Genomic DNA, 23,198 nt, shown 5'->3' with positions numbered 1-23,198 from the left:
TATACATCTGGTCAGAAGGTCCAACTCACCCTTCAGTTTTACAATTTTCATCGAGATAATAAAGAGATAGAAGATAGAAGACTCTAATTCACCTCGACTCTTGTATCATCCAGACTGGATTAGAAGAAATATCAGTGCATGCTATGAGACAAGGGTTAAAAACCACGGCAGCTACACCTCACAGTAAGTAAAGCTAACAATGGCCCAATCCAAAGTGAGCCCTGAGGACTAAGGACGCAAGACCTCAACTAATTGATCTCAGGTGCTAAGTGAGTGAGTATTGAGGCCACACTGGGCTCAGTTTAGGTAACATGGGAGTGGAGTGATTGTTGTTTTAATTAGGCCTTTGTTCATCTGTAACAGTGCGACAACTCAGTAATAAAAATATATATATTTGATATATATTATATATATATAGGCTGCAGACCATTTCTCCCTGGGAGGAGACGAGGTGAGGAGAGTCACCAACACATGAGCTCAGAGTTCACGAGTCCGTCCCATGAGATGGTTTCTGTGTTTTCTCAGACATGCCTGTACAGATAGAGGAAAATCTCTGATCATCATGACCTTTGTTAACCTTCATGTTCTCCTCTACGCCGTTTTTTTCTTTTGAGTGATCAAAGTCAAACCTAGACCGGACTGTACAAATAAAAAGGTTACAGTTGACACGAGTCAACAAACTGACTTTAAACTGTATCAAAACGAGCTGAAAGACAAACAATGAGTTAGAAAGCATTTCATACATCAGGTGAAAAAGTTCACTTATGTTTTTTTAAAGGAAAATATTCTTTTGTACCATTTGGAGAGTCCCAATAAAAACTAAGGCAGCAGAGACTTAATTAACATCACATGAAGCTCTTAATGGATCATTTATGTTAAGTATCTCTTGATCTGAGTAATCATGGAGGTGTTTGTTTCTCAGTTAAACTTGAGCACTTTGGGACAAAGTTTGTCCACAGCGCCACCATGTGGCCCAGGCTGAGTAACTTCTGTTATCTGAATTGCTGTTAAAACCATCTGATGTGAGACAGATTGTTACCGGTTTATTTAGTCTCAGTTCAATTTGCTGAGTTGGTAGAAATGGGTTTTATGAGCTGGTCAACCATACTGAGTTGATGCTCCTGATATCAGATCCAAACTGGTTTTCTGTCCTCATCGCTACTGTGAAACACACACCAGGGAGAACCAGAGTCAGATCCCATCACTGGAAAAAAGATCCCCTCTCTCATAGTGGCTGCTGTGGTGTTCTAGTAATGCAGCTGAAGACGTCCAGCAGCATGTTTCTAGGTTATGTTCTGTTTGTGTCTTTGCTTTATTCGCTCCTGTTGTCTCATGTCTCCTCCAGCAGAACAATCCGATCCAGAAGTGCTCCAGATGTGAGGAGACCATCTGGCACTTCACTTCTTACGTTCTGGGCCAAACGTTGAAGGAAGAAAACAGAACATCAGTTCCACATCTCCACTGATCTATATACTTATTTTAAGACATTTACCTGAGACATACTTACTTTTACTGCAGTAAGAATGTAGGACTTGGACTTGTAGTGGAGTGTTTCCACAGTGTGGTATTGGTGCTTTTTAGGCCCGACACAACATGGACCAACCAGGACCAGACCTGGTCTGGTATATGTGCTGACAGGGGGATTGGGAAATGAGACACATTGGGGACGTTCGTGAGACGCCTGGTGGACAGGTGGACATATCATTCTTCTTCTAAACACTTTTTGACTCTCTGAAGCATGTACGTTCTTTTCTTTTACACATCAAAATGTAACTATTGTTTTTCATAATGTGGAATCATGTCTGTGTGACTGTGAATCTGAATCTGTAAATAGACAGCTGGACCTGCAGACAGACAGCTCTCCCAGAATGCTTGCTATTTACAGATTATCCCATAAGCACCTTTTATAAATAAAATGATTAGATTTGGAAGAAAGTGGAAATATTCTATATCCATGTCTACGGTTCCTGTTGTCACTGATCAATGATTTTTAGACAATCTACTTTAACTCAGTTCCAATAATAAAGAACTAGTTAACACTACGATAGCTGCCTCGCCTCTGCAGAATACAATACATTTTAATTTCATACTTATGAATCAGAATCGGAAAGGTTTCGTCGTTGCCTCTGTGAAGGTGCAAACATCAAACTTTAATATAAAAAACATATTAACATTAATATAAACAATAAATATGTAAAAAAAAAAAATCCATATACAAAGTAACTGATGCTAAGAAAAGGAATTAGAACAATACACAAAAAACTAAGTAACAAATTGGGAAAATTGTAACACTTTTGCATTAATGTATTCTAGTCTTGTTCTTCTACTCTAAATGTATAGTGTGTCATTAATTTCGCACACACACACACACAACACACTATATATATATTAATATATATATATATATATATATATATATACATCATGGACGTAAGATTGGCACCCCGTAAACATTTCCAGAAATGCACTATTTTCTCCCAGAAAAGTTGCAATGACAATGTTTTGGTATACACTGTTATTACCTTTAAGAGCATTGGAACAGCACAAAAAGCAGAAAAAAAAGGCAAATTTGACATAATTTTACACAAACTCAAAAATAGGTTCGGATCAACTGTTGGCACCCAAACACTTAATATTGGTTGCACACCCTTTGGAGAAAATAACCGAAACCAATCGCTTCCTATAAACCATCACAGTTCCTACACCCTCTCAACTGAATTTTGGACCACTCTTCTTTTGAAACGCTCCAGTCTCTCAGATTGAAGGGTGCCTTCTTGCAAACGGCAATTTTGAGATCTTCCATAGGTTCTATTTAGGATTTAGATCGGCACTCATTGATGGCCCACTTCAGAATCTCCAGCGCGTTGTCACACGGTCTGGGTGCTTTTTGAGGTATGGTGGGGTCATTGTCCGCTCAAACACCCATACCTCTGACGCAAAACCAAGCTTTCTGACACTAGGCCCATATTTGGGCCAAAATCTTTTGATAGTCCCAGATTTCATGATTCCTTGCACACAGTCAATGCACCCCCCAGTGGCCAGAGGAAGCAAAACAACCCCAGAACATCCTTGAACTCCACCATGTTTGACTGTAGGTACTGTGTGTTCTTTTTGGTAGGCTCTTTCCCGTTTTCTGTAAACAGTAGAATGACGCGCTTTAGCCGAAAATCTCTACCTTAGTCTCATCTTTCCACAAACACGTTTCTCCCCAGACAGGATGAGGCTTACTCAGTACATTTTTGCAAACTGCAGTCTGGCTTTTTTTTTATGCCTATTTTTCAGAAGTGGGGGTTCTCCTTGGTCCCTCCATAAGCGCAGGTTCTTCTCACTCAATGACGACGTATGGTTCGAGCTGTCACGATGCACCCTGAGTTGCACAGTCTGCATTTGCGTGGAAGTTGATGACTGGATGTTTATCCACCCTTCGAAAGCATCCTGCGTTGACATCTTTCATCAATTTTTCTCTCCGATCCACTCCAGGGGAGATTTGCCACAGTTTCAATGGTGTTAAACCTTCTTGATTATATTGCGCACAGTGGACAAAGTAACTTTAAGGATCTCTGGAGTATGACTTGTAACCTGAGATTGTGATATTTTTCAAAATTTTGTTTCTTAAGGTCCTCGACAATTCTCCAGCTCTTCTTTCTCTTCTCCAGCTTGGTGTGGCACACAAGGCACACAACACAAAGGTTGAGCCAAACTATATCACTCTAACTGCTTCAGTTTTGTTGTTTTTTCTCAATTGCCGAGCACGTACTTTGCCACAGGGTGAGTTTAAAGGACATCCATGACTTGTAATGACATTATTTACCAACAGTTTCAATAGGGTGCCAATCATTTTGTCCAGTCCAATTTGGGAGTTTTGTGTAAATGATGTTAAATTTGCCTTTTTTCGCTTGCTTTTTTGTGCTGTTCCAATGCTCTAAAGGAATAACCCCGTGTTTACAAAAACATTGTCATTGCAACACTTTTTCTGGGAGAGGGAGAACAAATAGTGCATTTTCTGGAAAAGTTTCAGGGGTGCCAATAATTACGTCCATGACTGTACATATCTTGTATCAAAAGATGACAAGAGTATTTAAAGTCGTCTGTGAGTTATTTAGTACTATATAAATAAAATTGAATTGAATTGTTTTCCTCCATAATTATTAGACTTTTATATCATGAATGTGTTTCAGTCATCACCTGTTACAGGTTGTTTTGTTCTTTTTCCTCATTTTCATGTGTGAGAAACATCAACATTGCTATGGTTACCTAGTGTTATATTAGCTGCCAATGAGAAAGTATTTCCTTTGTGTCGGTGATATAAACAGTTGATTATAACTGATTTGTCTCAGTTGTTGATGATTCAACAGCTGCTGATGTGTAACTTCTAGTCTCCGGAGGGGAGTCTTGTTCTCTCTGCAATATATTATTTCTGAACCAATAGAAACCACCACCCAGCAGAGCTGCTGCTAACAGTCCCAGTCCCAGTCCACAGTAGAGGACTAGCTGGCGCCAGCTTGTGACCCTGAAAATACATACTGTAGTGCTTATTGTCAGTCCATGTTAATAAGTACCCACAGAGGAAAGAAGTACACCAGACTGTCTTATGTCCTGTCTCTGTCTGGTAATAGTCCACAGAGGAAGAAGTGACCACGCAGACTGTAATGTCCTCCTCTGTACTGTATAATTTACCACAGAGGAAGAAGTATCACAAGAGTATATATGTCCTTCTCTGTCCTGTAATATTACCACAGAGGAAGAATATCACCCCGACTGTATATGTCTCTCTCTGTCCTGAATAAGTACCACAGAGGAAGAGTCACCAGACTGTATATGTCCTCTCTCTGTCCTGTAATAATAAACAGAGGAAGAAGATCACCAAGACTGTATATGTCCTCTCTCTGTCCGGAATAATACCACAGAGGAAGATTCACAGACTGTATATGTTTCTCTCTGTCCTGTAATAAGTACCACAGAGGAGAGAAGACAGTCACCCACTGTAATGTCCTCTCTCTGTCCTGTAATAAGTACCACAGAGAGAAGTACACAGACTGTATATGTCCTTCTCTGTCCTGTAAAAGTACCACAGAGGAAGAAAGTATCACCAGACTGTACATGTCCTCTTCTGTCTGTAATAAGTACCACAGAGGAAGAAGTACACCAACTGTCATTGTCCTCTCTCTGTCCTGTAATAAGTCACACAAGAGAAGAAGAATACCAAATGTATATGTCCTCCTCTGTCCTGTATAAGTACCACAGAGGAAGAAGTACCACCAGACTGTATCTGTCCTCTCTCTGTCCTGTAATAAGTACACAGAGGAAGAAGTACCACCAGATGTAATGTCCCTCTCTGTCCTGTAATAAGTGAACCTTGAGTATGTGTTGGTGTCTCTTCACCTCTTTCTCTCAAGGGAGAAGATGGTCTGCAGCATCCTGCTGCTCATCATCCTGACCTCCGGTGTCTGGTTAGGTTCAGCTTCACTTTATTATCCACTACCACTAAACAAGAAGAGGAAAAGTGCCACAGAACATGTGGAGATGGAGTTTAAAGTTGTCAGTGTGTCTGCTCCTCACTTCCTCTCTGTCTCCTCAACAGGAACATTTGTAGTGAATGTGACCCAGACCTCCTATCAGGCAGAGGAGACCAGGACATCACACTGGAGTGGACCTTCACCACCAACCCTCACAGCTCCTCACCTCTCTTAAGTATCTCGTGAACTCGAACTGTCCTCAGACCCTAGTCCTGTTTCACCTCCTGAAGGGTCGAGGTCCCAGAATTTCAGGATGAACAGTTTGCAGACGAGTCCAGTGGGACAAAGACGCCTCAGAGAAGGACGACTCAGACTTCATGTGTGCAGACTCAGACTGAAGACTGGACTGTACAAGTGTCAATTCTTCACAGATTTTGGGAGGAGCTCTGGTAAATGTTGGCTCAATGTCCAGGGTAAGTTGAAGAATCTGATTGGTTCAGCGTGATTAAAATAACCAACTATCATGGGATCCTTTGTACATTAAGGACAGATCCAGTGCAATACGAACCTAGGGGTTAATAAACACGCGACGGAGGAGTCAACCATTCTCTGGATGGTTTTCATGTATAATCCAAGTGACCAGTTTTTAGCGCAAACTGCTAATTAGCTTGTAACGCTAGTTGTCGGGGCACGGGTAAAGTAAAAAGAAATCGCTTTTTCTATTTACGAAAGGTCACATAGCACCACACCTCCATGGTAGTATAATGGGATCCCTACACCTAAACCATTGAGAACTTGTAAGTGTACAGACCGTTTATTTAAAGATAGATTATAAAGACATAGCTTTCCGAATAAGGCAGGCGCCATCTTGGGAAAACACGTCCTGACCAGTCGAATGAAACACCGTTCACCAGTAACCAGTAACAGCTCATAGACTGGTCCCTAATCAGAGGTTTGGTCACATTTATGATCGTTGAAACGGCCCAGAGAACGGTCGACTCGTGAAATGTTTCCTTCACATGAATAACAGATGTTTGTTCTCTTCACAGCAGCGAGGGATGCCTGAGACACCGAACACAACAAGTCCACCACAACCAAGAGGTGGGGACGGATCGTCCTCTCACTGGACTGGGACTGGGACGTAGCAGCAGCTCTGCTGGGTGGTGGTTCTATTGGTTCAGAAATAATATTGCAGAGAGAACAAGATCCCTCCGGAGACTAGAAGTTACACATCAGCAGATGTTGAATCATCAACAACTGAGACAAATCAGTTATAATCAATGTTTTCTATCCCGACACAAAGGAAAACTTTCTATTGGCAGCTAATATAACATAGGTAACCATAGCAATGTTGATGTTTCTCAACATGAAATGAGGAAAAAGAACAAAACACCTGTAACAGGTGATGACTGAAAACACATTCATGATATAAAGTCTAATAATATGGAGGAAAACAATTCATCAATTTATTTATATAGTACTAATAACTCACAGACGACTTTAAATACTCTTGTCATCTTTTGAACAAGATATGTACAGTCATGGACGAATTATTGGCACCCCTGAAACTTTTCCAGAAAATGACATATTCTCCCAGAAAGTGTTGCAATGACAAATGTTTTGGTATACACATGTTTATTACCTTTAAGAGCATTGGAACAGCACAAAAAAGCAGAAGAAAAAAGGCAAATTTAACATCATTTTACACCAAACTCCCAAATGGATGGACAAAATGATTGGCACCCTATTGAAAACTGTTGGTAAAAATTTCATTAAAGATGTGATGTTCCTAAACTCACCTGTGGCAGTAAAAGGTGCTGGCAATTTAGACACAAAACTGAAGCCAGTAGAGTGTATATAGGTTGGCTCAACCTTGTGTTGTGTGCCTTGGTGTGCCCACACCAAGCATGGAGAGAGAAAGAAGAGCTGAGAATTGTTGAGGCTAAGAAACAAAATTGTTGAAAAATATCAACAATCTCAAGGTTACAAGTCAATCCCAGAGATCTTAAAGTTCCTTGTCCACTGTGCGCAATATAATCAAGAAGTTTTTACCCATGGAACTGGCAAATCTCCCTGGAGTGGACGGAAGAGAAAAATTGATGAAAGATGCACGCAGGATAGTTCGAATGGTGGATAAACACCTCGTCAACTTCCCGCAATTCAGACTGTGCACTCAGGGGCACAGTGACAGCTCGAACCTACGTCGTCATCTGAATGAGAAGAAGCGCTATGGCAGGAGACCAAGGGAACCCCACTTCTGACACAGAGGCATAAAAAGCCAGACTGCAGTGCAAAAATGTACCTGAGTAAGCCCATTCTTCTGGGAGAAACGTTTTGTGGGACATGAGACTAAGGTGAGATTTTCGGCAAAGCGCGTCATTCTACTGTTTACAAAAACGGAAGAGCCTACCAAAAAGAACACAGTACCTACAGGTCAAACATGTGGAGGTTCACGGATGTTCTGGGGTTGTTTTGCTTCTCTGGCACTGGGTGCATTGACTGTGTGCAAGGATCATGAAATCTGGAGACTATCAAAAGATTTTGGCCCATAATGTAGGGCCTATGTCAGAAAGCTTGGTTTGCGTCAGAGGTCATGGGTGTTTCAGAGGACAATGACCCACACATACCTCAAAAAGCACCCAGACATGCTGTAGACAAAGCGCTGGAGGATTCTGAAGTGGCCATCAATGAGTCCGGATCTAAATCCATAAGAACACCTATGGAGAGATCTCAAAATTGCCGTTTGCAAGAGGCACCCTTCAATCTGAGAGACCTGGAGCGTTTTCAAAAGAAGAGTGGTACCAAATTCCAGTGAGAGGGTAGGAGCTTGTTGAGGTTATAGGAAGCGATTGGTTTCGGTTATTTTCTCCAAAGGGTGTGCAACCACATATTAAGTTTAGGGTTCCAACAATTTTGTCCGACCTAATTTTTGAGTTTTGTGTAAAATTATGTCAAATTTGCCTTTTTTCTCTGCTTTTTTGTGCTGTTCCAATGCTCTTAAAGGTAATAAACAGTGTATACCAAAACATTTGTCATTGCAACACTTTTCTGGAGAAAATAGTGCATTTTCTGGAAAATGTTCCGGGGTGCCAATAATTACGTCCATGATGTATATTATATATATATATTATATATATATTCTTATATATATATCTATGTGTGTGTGGGTGTGTGGGTGTGGGCTGAAATTAAGACCAACTATACATTTGAGTAGAAGAAACAAGACTAGAATACATGATGCAAAAGTGTTCAACTTTTCCCAATTTGTTACTTAGTTTTTTTGTGTATTTGGTTCTAATTCCTTTTTCTTATGCATCAGTTACTTTGTAGGTATGGATTGTTTTTTTTTTACATATTTATTGTTTATATTAATGTTATATGTTTTTTATATTAAATGTTGGTTTGCACCTTCCCGAGGCAACGACGAAACCTTTCTGATTCTGATTCATAAGTATGAAATTAAAATGTATTTGTATTTCTGCAGAGGCGAGGCAGCTATCGTAGTGTTAACTAGTTCTTTTATTGGAACTGAGTTAAAGTAGATTGTTCTAAAAATCATTGATCAGTACAACAGGAACCCGTAGACATGGATATAGAATATTTCCACTTTCTTGTCAATATCTAATAATTTTTTTATAAAAGGTGGTATGGGATAATGCTGTAAATAGCAATGCATTCTGGGAGAGCTGTCTTCTGCAGGTCCCAGCTGTCTATTTATACAGATTCAGGTTCACAGTCACACAGACATGATTCAATTATAGAAAACAATAGTTACATTTTGAAGGTGTAAAAGAAAAGAACGTACATGCTCAGAGAGTCAAAAAGTGTTTAGAAGAAGAATGATATGTCACACTGTCCACCAGGCGTCTCGACGGCCCAAATGTGTCTCATTTCCCAATCCCCCTGTCAGCACATATACCAGACCAGCAGTCCTGGTCCGGTTGGTCCATGTTTGTCGGGCTTAAAAAGCACCAATACCACACTGTGGAAACACTCCACTACAAGTCCAAGTCCTACATTCTTACTGCAGTAAAAGTAAGTATGTCTCAGGTAAATGTCCTTAAAATAAGTATATACTGACAGTGGAGATGTGGAACTGATGTTCTGTTTCTTCCTTCAAACAGTTTGGACCCAGAACGTAAGAAGTGAAGCTGCCAGATGTCTCCTCACATTGGAGCACTCGGATCGGACTTGTTCTGCTGGAGGAGACATGAGACAACAGGAAGCGATAAAGCAAAGACACAAACAGAACATAACCTAGAAACATGCTGCGGACGTCTCCAGCTGCATCTACTAGAAACACCACAGCAGCCACTATGAGAGGAGTGGGATCTTTGGTTCCAGTGATGGGATCTGACTCCTGGTTCTCCTGGGTGTGTTCACAGTGCCATGAGGACAGAAAACCAGGGTTTGGATCTGTATCAGGAGCATAACATCGATGTTGGACCAGCTCATAAAACCCATTTCTACCAACTCAGCAATGTAGAACTGAGCTAAATAAACCGGTAACAATCTGTCTCACATCAGATGGTTTAAACAGCATAGATAACGAAGTTAATCAGCCTGGCCACATGGTGGCGCGTGGACAAACTATTGTCCCAAAGCTGCTCAAGTTTACTGAGAAACAAACCTCCCTAGATTACTCAGATCAAGGATCTTAAATAAATGATCCATTAGGCTTCATGTGATGTTCCATTAAGTCTCTGCTGCCTTAGTTTTTATGGGACTTCTCCAAATGTACAAAAGAAATTTCCTTTAAAAACCTAAGTGAACTTTTCATGATGTATGAAATGCTTTCTACTCATGTTGTCTTTCCGCTCGGTTGATCACGTGTTAAAGTCAGTTTGTTGACTCAGACTGTAAACCTTTTTATTTGTACAGTCCGGTCTAGGTTTGACTTTGTTCACTCAAAGAAACATACGGCGTAGAGGAGAAATGAAGGTTAACAAAGGTCATGATGATCAGAGTGTTCTCTATCTGTACAGGCATGTCTAGAAAAAACAGAAATCATCTCATGGGACGGACTCTGTGAACTCTGAGCTCATGTGTTGGTGTCTCCTCACCTGTCTCCTCCAGGGAGAAGATGGTCTGCAGCCTATATATATATATATATCAAATATAATATATGTGTGATATACATGATTTGTCTGCACTGTTACAGATGAACAAAGGCCTAATTAAAACAACAATCACTTCATCCATGTTACCTAACTGAGCCCATGTGGCCTCACATACTCACTCACTTAGCACCTGAGATCAATTAAGTGAGAGTCTTGCGTCCTAGTCCTCAGGGCTACTTGGGATTGGGCCATTGTAGCTTTAACTTACTTTGAGGTGTAGCTGCGTGTGTTTTACCCTTGTCTCATAGCATGCACTGAATGTCTTCTTAATCCAGTCTGGATGATACTAGAGTAGAGGGTGAATTAAGAGTCTTCTATCTCTTCTATTATCTAACATGATGAAAATTGTAAAACTGGAGTGTGAGTTGGACCTTCTGACCAGATTATATACAGCTTAAATCGATTTTTAATATGATCCTGTAATTAAAGCTGTGTGTCCCTGGATGTGTTTTAAGCTCTGGAGGTAAAGAGGAACCAGAGAGGGAGTTTTATGGGAGTCAGTGGTCTTGAAGGAGTTCATCATACTCTCCACAGTTAACTGCATGCTATCAGCTCAGCTCACAACAACCCTCAATCAAAGAGATGGGGCCCTAAATGTCTCTGTAACTCAAATGCAGGAGAAGAAGAAGAAGAAGAAGAGTAACCAAAATAAGTCTGTCTTGCATTTTGTCTCAATGGACGTGGAACTGAAAACAAGACTGAAAAAACAACTGTGGTCATTTCATTTTTTATGTGAGAAAAGTCACCCAGTTATTTTCTTGATTCCTAAAAAGCTACAAACCCTTCCTCAGTGAAAGCATTAGGACAGACATAACCTCTTCATTTAGATTGACATCAAAATGTAACATATCAGAGGTAGTTCGTTATAATATAATTTACTCTGTAGAGTAACACGAGGGAACATACAAGTAATGTACAGTTGACAATATATTAATGGAAGTTATATACAAAAAAGAAATTATTTTCTCTATAATATTTAGACTTTTCTGAATCAGATATTTTACGTTGCGCGCTATTAAAGAAAAGAAGTCTTTTGCATTTGTTTGAAGACCAGGTTATTATTCACATTTGTCTAGAAAACACCAACAAGTTTTTTCCTTGTTCTTAAAACCTGAAAGACACTGTCATTTCTGCTGTCCTATAACTCTCATTAGATTGACATCAGATGTAAATATCAGAGTAGTTATTAACACTAATTTACATCTGTAGTAGTAAGACAAGGGCAATAGCAAGTAACATAGACATAATATATTAATGGAAGTATACACAATAGAAGGGATTATTTCTCAGAATTTTGGGACTTTTTTTGAATCAGATATTTTACCTTGGACGCTAAAAAAGAAAGATCAGTTTTTTGCATTTGTCTTAAAGACCAGGTCATTTTTCACTTTGTCTAAGAAACACAGAAACAATCTGTGGTCCTTATTCACATTTGTCTAATAACGTCACAAGTTTTTTTCTTGTTTCTTAAAAGCGCCAGAACTTTCTAATAACAACATAATTTACAATAATTTAGTTATTTCTGCTGTAATTACTTAAAATTTGATAGGGGCAGGCACGTTATGAACATCAAGATGTACACATGTGTAGTTAGCATTATTAGCATTATTATCAGTAGATTGTTAAAACAAACAGTAGATAAGAGAGCACAGAAACCCACAGCAGAGCGTGTCAGTCCAGTCCCCAGTAGAGTCCGATCCTGCCAACTCTCTGGTTGGGACTTGTGTGTTTGGAGGATTTGTTCTGTTTGGGGTCTCAGGTTCAGGCCGATCCCTCGTGCTGTAAAGAGACCAAACACATCTGTTAACTCATGTGAAGAAAACCATTTCACTAAAAGAGAAGGAAGTAGAGTCGACGTAAGGATTTCCTCTTAGCTGTGATATAATACATACAACAGACTGAATGAGCTATTGATTTCAAAAACAGTATCAAGTACGGTATATATTATTAAACTTAGATAAAATCCAATTTAATTTAATTATACTTTAATAAATAATCATGTCACTACAGGCCTCCTTGGCTGACGTCCCACACATACTGAGGTGGTTGCTATGCTAACGCAGCCCAAGGAGCCATTTACTAGCACAGCATCTCTTTATGTACGCCAAAGAAAGAACCACAATTAACAAAAACCGATCAAGGCAATGCCAGCGCAGCAACTTCCATTTATTTGAGGTAAAAATATAGTTTTTATGAAAAGATTCTGGCAGCTTGAAGAGAGCAGAGACCACAGTTCTGGTCTTTGTGAAAGGGCTGTCTGACGTCAAGGTTGGTGGAAAATGTTCTAAATGAAGTGAACATTTATTTGAAACCAGCTCTGTGTCCTGGCAGTGTGGGAAGGTGAAAGACCCCTCCGAGATCAGTTATTAGTTGTTGTTTACATTTATTTATGTGTGAAAGGAATTTGAAAAGCTGCTGTGACCTGACCCCGGATACGCTGAAGGATGGACAATGGAATTGATTACAGTGTATGTGGTAATTATATCACGACTATAAACCAATCAGATTGCTTGAGTTGAGCCAATTTTTAATAATAAATCAACTTACCTGGACATTGAGCCAACATTTACGAGAGTTAGTCCCATAACTGTGAGACATCAAAAGTACGTCCAGAGTCTTCAGTCCGAGTCTGGACCCATGAAGTCGAGTCGTCCTCTCTGAGGACGTCTGTCCCACTGGACTCGTCCCCAAACTGTTCATCCTGAGACTCTGGGACCTCGACTCTCATGGAGATGAAACAGGACTGGATTCTTGAGATCAGTTAACAGTTCACAGAAGATATAAGAGAGTGGAGGAGGTGAGGGTTGGTGGTGAAGGTCCACTCCAGTGTGATGTCCTGGTTCTCCTCTGCTGATAGGGGTCTGGGTCACATTCATACAAATGTTCCTGTGAGGAGACAGAGAGGGAAAGTGAGGGAGCAGACACACTGACACTTTAAACTCCATCTCCACAGTCTCTGTGGACATTATCCTTCTTTGGTTAGTGGTAGTGGTATAATGAAGTGGAGGAAACTAACCAGAGACACAGGAGGTCAGGATGAGGAGCAGCAGGCTGCTGCAGATCATCTTCTCCCTGTGAGAGGAGAGAGGTGAAGAGACCCCAAACACATGAGCTCGAGTTCACTTATTACAGGACAGGAGAGGACAATACAGTCTGGTGTACTTCTTCCTCTGTGGTACTTATTCAGGACAGAGGAGGACCTATAGTCTGGGTATTCTCCTCTTGTACTTATTACAGACAAGAGAGGCATACTATGGTGGTACTTCTTCTCTGTGGTACTATTCAGGACAGAGAGAGGACATATACAGTCTGGTGTATCTTCTCGTGGTACTTATTATCAGACAGAGAAGAGCAGAGACAGAGGGATAGGATGCAGCTATCTCATGCTGTAGGTACTTAGTTATACAGAGACAGTAGTTTCGCTCGACTGTGTAATCGAGACAGCCTGGGTTAATCGATCGTTGCTCTCTTCCTCTTGACGGTTCCTGAGTGGATCTTTAGTACACATGCGCATAGACTAATATAAGCAGCTACAGTGATGTATTTCATGTCACAGATGGCGCAGTTAGTCGAGTTTAACTGAGGAGTATGAGTCAGTTACTGCTATGACCTGAGGGATGATCGTGAGATAAAGCTGAGGCGGAGACTTAAGCTGGTAGTGAAACTGTTTCAACCCTCGTTTCTCCAGGTTCCTTGTTATCGTTCTAAACTCTGACGTTGTGCTCGTTCTCAATGATTGGTTTTAATTTTTTTCAATGAGGTAGAACAAGGAAGGTGTGGTGTGTGGTTTCTGATTGCAAGTTGCAGAAAGTTAGAGGTGGGTCGGGATGGGGGTGTAGTCTTCGTGAACTAGGTTATACGCATTCTACCCACTAAGAAGCTCCAGGATTTCCATTACCCACTTTAAAAATGCCCAATGACACGTGACAACTTTCCCATATATATAATTTTTATATAGTATTTGAAATACCATCTGTTTTTCTGCGGGTAGGTTAAATAAAAGGTATTTCACCGTTATTGGTTCAAAAATGAAAAAGCAATCAGAATACAGGAAGTCTGTGATGCTCAAAATAGTCCCTGGGGGAGGAAGACCCCCCCACTATGCTCCATATTTATATAGTAGCCACAGTATACCCACTGAAATACGTTACTACACACCGATGCCAAGACGTGTTAGACAGTCCACTTGTCTGCTTTGACCAGAAGCCGCTTTGGGGAGAGTAGCAGGTATTTAGGCTACTTCCACTCCGAAAGCAGTTTCCCCCTCTCTGCTGTCTGCATGATCTAAACAGGTTTCACTCATCAAACCGCCTGACTCAAAATGTAGTTGGGTTGGTTTGAAAACAATAAAGCTCGTGGGATGAGCCAGGTCTGCAGAGAATCGTTAAGCTTCCAGCAGATCTCAGCAGCCTTCTGAACAGGAAGGGACAGAAACACTGTGGGGATATTCGATTTTATAAAATAAATCAGACCTCATATCAGCTGGTACCCAGTCTATAGTGGGTTTAATTATGAAAGAGTAGATCAGAATGATCTACATCAGAGCTGTCTGCTGATTTTAATAACAGGACGGGAGCCGTCTCCTACTTTACAGGCCGATGTCGTCTAAGTTTAACCCACTTCTTCAGAGAAGCAGCTGATTCTCTCGTTTAAATTATAAATAAATCATTAGGAGACATTTTTGTTCATTTATTATCAGATTAAAAAGCTGACCAAATCAGGACTTGTTTTAATTTTGTTCCTTATTGAACTATTTTTTATGTAGGATATGAATTTTAATTTTATTTTCAGACTTTCTTATGATTTCCCAGGACTGCCAGTGACGAGGACAATGACAGGACAAAGTGTGCATTTGTTTAAACTTTTCGGATATTAGACGCAACGGCTGACGTGTTTCAATAACAAACATGTTCAGAGTTCTTTCAGCAACAGATGACTCAGTGTCATAAATAATAGTTATTATCTGGATTAACTCACATTACTAACGTGTTCAAACTGAAGCATGTTGACATCATTCCCATTTATTCACCTGGACAATAATTCATATAATCTAGGTTTTAATAACTAGGAATTGTATTTTGATGTAAAATTTTGCAATAACAGAAAAAATATGTCTTAAATATCAGAATCAAATATGTATTGAGTGTATAATTAATAACTTAATTTGGACTTCTGAAAGACTTTAGAAAGCGGAGGACAGGACAGCATCGCTGTTTGAGTCTTACCTTGAGTTATCCTTCACACAGAGCCTCAGCTGACACTGGTAAGACTCCTAAAAAACGCCCCGGTCACTACAACCACAGATAAGGGAGCCTGGTCCAGACCGGGAGAGGAGGGACACTGAGACAGAAACGTCCTCAAAACAACTTTAACTAAAATCCCCAAAGTGGATAAAACGGAAGAAAATTCAATCATGTCGACTATCTGTCTGGTGAAAAGCAGCTGACTCCAGCAGCAGCAGTGGGTTAGCGAAAGTCTTTTATCTTCTTATAATACCTATCGTCCTATGATATTACCCGACCCCAAGCAGAGTGATGGTTCTCTTGTCTCTGGGTAATCTGGGAGCACGATTGGTCGTGGTCAAGCTCCGCCTTTCACGAATGGCAGCCTATAAAAGAAATGAGAAGTCTTTGCCAGTGCAACTTAGCGATGTTTTTACCGGCCGCTGCTGTTCAATGTACAGTAGCCTACATAGCCTACTACAGGTCTCCAGCTCCCATAGGAGACCTCACAGATCGCCTGGGAAATATAGCCTAACGAGGTCTTTGGTGAGATGCTGATTGACAACATGATGGTTTGTGTTCTGCTTTGATATTTAAGTGTGTGTTTATTAACATGGACTTTCCTGTGGAGGAGAGTTGGTTTGATCTTGTAATAGATCATGTGTCCGGTGACTCTTCCACCCGTCCCTCTCGCAGCACCCTGTTGCCCCTCATCCTGATCCTGTGTCTCTGGCTGGACTCCAGCAGCAGTAACAGTGGTGAGAGGACAAGGATGCGGTAGAGACATGTATAGGAGCAGCACGTGAAAGACTCCAGGTTTACACCGGGCGTTACCCTTTGTGCTCCCTTTTCTAGTAGACTGGGTTTAGCCTTTCGTTACCGCCTCCTCGGTAAAGGTAATCTAAATAGCTCTAAACACGACGAGGGACACAGAAGAGTGAAGTGCTGTGAGAGGATGTTTTCTCCAGCATCTCGGCATCATGAACCCAGCCACTCATAGAGTCAGGTGGTTTGGTTCAAATTCAGCACTGCTTTTGATTATAAATCGGTTTATTTTGTTTTTGTTTTTAATGTAGGCTATAGCCTACTCAGAGGTTCAGCTCGTTCCTTCGGCCCCACAACATTTAGCCCTGAATGTATTTTGAAGAGTTGATGATAATAGGAAACAGGACGTCGTTAGTTCCCCTTCACTGTAAAAAGCTGCAGCTTCCGGTTTATGGACGCGCTGGAGTAGACATGCTGCGGGAGTGTTGGTTTTAAGTCGTGGCTTTCACTGTAGTTTGGGTTTTCCTCCCTGATGTAGGCACGTGTGCAGCCTCCCCCTAACTTTCTAAACTAGTCTCATCCAGAGACCAGAGACCCAAACAGGGTCTGAGTCAGGCAGGAGGTCTGAGATATACCGTGTATCAGATAAATCGTATTGCACAGCAGACTATGGTGAAGGTAGAGTATTTATGAAATATAGTGGACTTTATTCTTGTAATAACCAACTGTATTTTTACAAAGTATCCCGACTCTTCCAAACCTCAGAGAACCACATGGGATGAGTTATATTTGGAATGTGCTTAAAGTTTTGGACATAGCAGAAATCTGCTCCAACATCTGTAAACTGTACAGTCAGTTGTTATTATAAATTAAATGAATATGAGGGCACCGGATAGCTCAGTGGTAGAGCGGGTACAGCGGGGTGCCCTGTATGAGGTTTACTCCTCGACGCGCAGCGGCCTGCATGTCAATCCCCTCTCTCTCCCCTTCATATCTTCGACTGTCTGTCAATAAAGGGCCTAAATGCCAAAAAATTTTAAAATAATGAATCATGAGGTGATTATTGTCATGTCATTTAAGGAGGTTGCATCATCTACTCATATCATCCGTCATGTATTTTACAGAGAAAAGTCATCTCAAGGAGAATAAATCAAAGAAGGCCAAGAGCTTTAAAAAAAAAAAAAAAATTATGTGTTTATATTGGGATTTCAATGTTGCCCTTTACAAGATATTTAGGCATATTGATCATAAAAGTAGAAATAGTGGCAAAAGTCACCAAAATGGAGGAAGAACTGAAGTGTTTAATGCTAAAAAAAAGATTCTGGGGGTGGAACTGGTTTGTCGATTGTGTGATATTTCTTAAGACCTGAAAAGTGTTATGAGCTCAATTGATAATCCCCTGGTAAAAAAAAAATAACACGTTAGTAATGTTTGTTGATCCATCTGATAATCTGCAGCTTTTAAAGTTTATATATCATAGATTTAGACCTAATAGTTCAGAAGACGAGGGCTTAATTAAACAGCACATGTTTGAGGAGAAAAAGACCAAGGTCAGAGTTTAGAATGATAACAAAGGAACCTGTTAAAGTCCGTTAGAAACGTTAAACTGCAGATTTTAGTCTCCCTCCCCTGATTTAACTGGATCTATAATCTCAGATCATATCTCACTACTTCTCCTTCTTCCTCAGTTGAAATCTTCCTAACGCTCCATCTTGTGACAGAAATACATCACTGTATCAACCAGCTCAAACTGGTAGATATAATCACACCACACAGCCCAGAAAATAATAGTTCCCGTTGTCGTCGTACAACTCAAACATCAGCAAAATGAACACAAAAAAAAAAAAAGTGGATGAAGACATCTTTCCGTTAAATTCTCAGTAAGTGAATCAGTGACCGTGTTTTTCCCATCATTTTAGTCTAAATTGTGACAGATCTGAATATTGAACTACTCGCCTCATTCCACACCGGCTACAGCTAATATTTGCAATTTAAACCCTTTTAATTTAAAGCTTCTACCAGACTTAATATACAGCGTTCACTTTAAAATAGAGCTTTAACATTTTTAAGCATCAAAGAAAATTGCCGGTGAAACCCAGCTGTCCTGATGAAGATGTAACCTTGCTCAAAACCATTAGTCACTGGTATACACCTTAAAATAGAAAACCTTAAAGCAAGAAGACATCTGTGTTACTTGGACCCAGTTCTGCGTCCCTTGGTTGAACGGATCGTGTGGTCTGCAGAGAAACTCTCTTTTTTACAGCTTAACCTTTTCTTTTGTTATTGTGCACTTTTAAACTGAAATGTACTGGGTTCTGTTTTAATGGCTGTAATTTCCTGTTCTGTCGTTGTCTTTGTCCCCTTGCCATCGATTATATAATATACCTCAATCGGGGGGGAAGAGGGAAAATAGGACAAAGAAGACAGTACACACACACCTGGACTCACTACACACTGGGACACTTGAAACTGACACTTGACTGATAATTATGGAAAATTAAATTTATGGTAAACGTTTTTTATAGACAAGGATTCTTAATGTTTATTACTTTTTTGTGTCTTTATATGCCTTCTATCTGTTTTCTTCTAAAATGATGCTGGAAATTTCTTTTCAATGAAAAGACATGAGACAAGTCCAAGTCTCTTAAGCTGTGAGGAGTTACAGTAACTCTGGTGTTAATGTGAAGAGGAGACATGTGTATATCGTATGTGTACAGGCAAAAGTTGGAACACACCTCCTTTTTCAATGTGTTTCCTATTTTCATGATATATACATTGTAGATTATCACTGAGGCATCAAACTATGAATGAACCATGTGGAATTATGTACTTAACAAGAAAGTGTGAAATGATTGAAAACATGTCTTATGTTCTAGATTCTTCAAAGTAGCCCCCTGTGCTTGGTGTTTCTATCAATGGCTTCGAGGTAGTCCCGATGAAATGGTTTTTCACTCACAGGGGGACTTGTCAGGGTTAATTAGTGGAATTTCTTGCTTATTAATGGGTTGGGACCATCAGTTGTGTTGTGCAGAAGTCAGGTGATACACAGCCAGCCTATGGACAACTGTTAGACTTATATTATGGCACGAACCATCAGTGAGTAAGAGAACAACTGGCCATGCAGAGTGAAGGCAAAGGCAACAAGTGCTGAGCCATCTCTGGGAAATCTTCACAGACTTCTTGCTCAAAGTGTTCACAGAACTATCTGAGGAGTGGTGCCTATCTTTCCGCGTCATTTGACAGTCTTACTGTGTCCAGATCTAGGAAGAAGTCTGTATAATCTCTGTACCAAAGCTAATAGGATTTAGACCGTGTGCACTACATGCGAGGTAATGAAGTGTTTGAGAGAGAAATGCTGAACTTACACAAGACTTAGACAAGAAGAAATCTTTGTGTCGTTCCTTTCTAGTTGCTTTAGGGATGGGGTTCGTATGTGGATGCCTCATTACAGTGTCTCATTTAAGAGAAGCACTTAGAAGATTTGAGCTTATGCACGTGTTTTGTTTGTGATTTTAGTTCTGCTTTGATACGGTCCGCCCTCATTGCTAGTTTAGAGGCTCGCGACATGAAGTTATCCTTTATTATCAAATGGTGTTTATTCTCTTTAACAAATATGTCACAACAGTGAGGGTAAATGCTACACTCTCTAAAAAAAAATTATTGTGTACGGGGTACCTCAAGGAGCTGTAGCATCCCCTCTTGTTCACACTTTATACTAACGAGTGTAGACATTGTAAGTCTAACAACTATGTCATAAGTTCTGATGACACAATTATTTTAAGTTTATTGCGTGGGACTGCCCTTCACGTTATCACAGGGAGATTGACTCTTAAGACTGGTGTGCAGAAATCACTCTCATCCTTAATAATACAAAAACAAAAAGAGATGATAATTGATCCAGAGCAGTGCGTGCCCATGAGCAATGTAATCATTGGAGATAGAGAAATCGAGCAAGTAAACTCTTATAAGTACTTGGGTATACAATTAGATAACCAACTAAAAGGAAAGTTCATGTTGACTATCTGTGTGCCAAATTGGCGCAAGACTGCATGTTCTCCGCAGAGTTGAGACTGGTAGGGTGGTACAAGATAGACTTTATTTTATAATTGTATACTGGAAAGTCTGATCAGATAGATATGGCATCCTGTTGGGCACCCTTACCTCCAATGCAAAACAAAAATAGATAAACTAATAAAAGAGCAGAAGGTTATGGGGAAGAAAGACTACACTTCCTTCGACCATCTTTGAAAAAACGTTGTCCCAGACTCAGGAAATCTGAAGGACCCTTCCATATTTTGCACTCGGGAATACATGTTTTACCTTCGGGGGGGGGTCTAGAGCTAGCAGATGGAAAAGTAATCGCTATGGGCTGTCCTTCGTTCCAACTTCCATAGCGCTCCTAAATAAACAATTGGCTCGGAACAAAATAGCTTGAAGCACTTACGGCCCTTAAGTTATTTTAATCATGTCTATTTTGGGTAGTTTAATTTTATTAACCCGATCTTCATGAGATTTGTTATAGAGAATGTGGCGGTTGAACTTTGGTTCTGTCTATTGTTTTCTTCTTTAGTGCAATTAACAGAATTATGTTTATTATATATGGTTTATTGACTTGGTAATCAATGATGACAGTGGAGGGTATGATATTGTGATGTAATGTAATGTAGGGGTGGATTGTATGTTGTATGTGCGGTAAGTCTAGTGTTATTGAGTTTACAGAGCCTTATGTAGCACTGATGCCCAAGACAAATTTCCTCAGGGGACAATAAGTTGATCTTGAAGACTGTGGGAAACCATTTCAGGTGACCCACTCTTGAAGCTCGTTGAGAGAATGCCAAGACGTGTGCAAAGCAGTATCGCAAAGGGGGGCTACTTTGAAGAATAAAATATAAGACATGTTTTCAGTTATTTTACACTTTTTTTAAGTACATAAGACACATTCTATAGTTTTGATGCCTTCAGTGATATCTACATGTAATAGTCCTGAAAAATAAGGCCTGCACGAATTAGAACACTACAGTAGGCTATATATATATACTATATATATATATATATATTATAATCTGCAGTAGGCTATGTGCCAAGTGTTGTTTCAATAAAAACCTTTACACAAAACGAGCCATCCACTTCTCCATGTTGAAGGCATTAAATGAGAATAAATAATGGGGACAATAAGAAATCAGGGACATTTAGAATAGATAAAACATGTGTTATCAATTGCAAATTAACCAGGACATTAATGCAATTAATACAATAAATATTCTAATTATTTGACACATTGTAAAAATGCTTCATTGACCCAGATGTCAAACAGCAAAATTAAGACAGTTTTGGGAAAATGACATCAGCTCATCCTATCAATCATCTGTCTCATGTCCTCTGTTACTCATGGATGGTTGGTTGTACAATGCACTTTATGTTTCCTTTTCTAAGTATTTCATACTAAATTAACTATTTCTATGAGAGATGTCATGTCTTCTGGGTGTGCGAACGTTGAAACTCAGACACAATACCAGAGAATTTGACTCCTGGTGTGAACATACTGGATCTAGACTGACGCCTCCCAAACCTCGGGCAATCCCACTGTCTTTTGTCTGTTCAGGTTAGAGCAGATTTTAGGTTTTGTTTTAACGTACAAAAATAGTGAAGGCCTTTGCCATTGTATTTGTCTGATCTTTTAAATTCTACGTGCCTTCACGGCTGCTGCGTCCCACGGGTCAGGACTTTTACGTGTACCAAAGGTTAGGAGAAAGCGGTTGGGGAGCGAGCCTTTCTTTTCGTGCTCCAACGTAATGGAACAGTTTCCAGCAGATATTAGATTGGCAGCTACAACTGGGTTTTTAAATCAAAGCTATTATTTACTGCTGCTAGGGGTTTTGAATGTTCAATTATCTTTGGAGTCTTTGTTAGAGTGATTTACTTTAACTGGTTTGATTTAATTTTAATGTATTCTTGTATTTTAAGTGTTATTTTTGTAAAAGTACTTGATTGAAAGCCTCTATGAATATTATTTATCTACTAATTATTATTTTTAAATTAAAGACTGTTATGTCTTAAAGATGACTATTAAAGGTTTGAGGAAGTGCTGCCTCACATTCAGGTGGCTTCCTTACAGTGTCTGCATTTTCTCTGTCAGCTATCAGTCTGAACACGTTGTGAGACCATTAGGAACACGGCAGACTTGCTGCTTTTATGTTGGTCAGGTTTTGAGTTAGTGTCTGAACTTGTTTCTGCAACAGACAGAGAGTAAAAAGTCAAGATTCCCACACACAAACACCGGCAGGTGTGTGCAGCTGTGTTTGTTTAAATTTGGTGGGGAGAGATAAGGGAGAGCTCTACACTGCAGCAGGGTGTGTTTCAGGGCTCAGCATGTAGTCTGTGTGGGAGTCCTTTAGCCGTTGTAGGTACTGGAACAGAATCAAGACTAATGATGGTCTTCACTTCATTTTAAGAACAAACCGGAGACCAGAGGACAGAGGTCAGTGTGTCTCTGTCTTCTCTGCAACAGAAAGCAGTAAAGAGTTAAGAACACCCCCCCCCCCCCCATGCTCCGCTTAGTGCATGATGGGAAACTCTCTCACTAATCTAACGAAGTTAATGGAAACTTTCTTATGTTTTGAATGTAGAGAGCAGTA

General features: G+C 40.1%; 1 protein-coding gene across 1 annotated transcript in view; it reads right to left on the bottom strand.

The window, feature by feature from the left end:
- The window catches only part of LOC116707340 (uncharacterized), a 217,341-nt gene extending 203,681 nt beyond the window's left edge, over positions 1-13,660 (bottom strand). The window contains exon 1 of the mRNA XM_032544672.1: positions 13,593-13,660. Coding sequence (XP_032400563.1) covers positions 13,593-13,641 — 49 coding nt within the window. The 5' untranslated portion in view covers positions 13,642-13,660. The remainder of the gene's footprint in view (positions 1-13,592) is intronic.
- Positions 13,661-23,198: the final 9,538 nt, after the last annotated feature.

The sequence above is a fragment of the Etheostoma spectabile genome, chromosome 19 (genome assembly GCF_008692095.1).
Source record: "Etheostoma spectabile isolate EspeVRDwgs_2016 chromosome 19, UIUC_Espe_1.0, whole genome shotgun sequence".
NCBI classification, from domain to species: domain Eukaryota; kingdom Metazoa; phylum Chordata; class Actinopteri; order Perciformes; family Percidae; genus Etheostoma; species Etheostoma spectabile.
The sequence above is the reverse complement of the archived record's forward strand: the minus strand, read 5'-3'. Positions and strand labels throughout refer to the sequence as shown.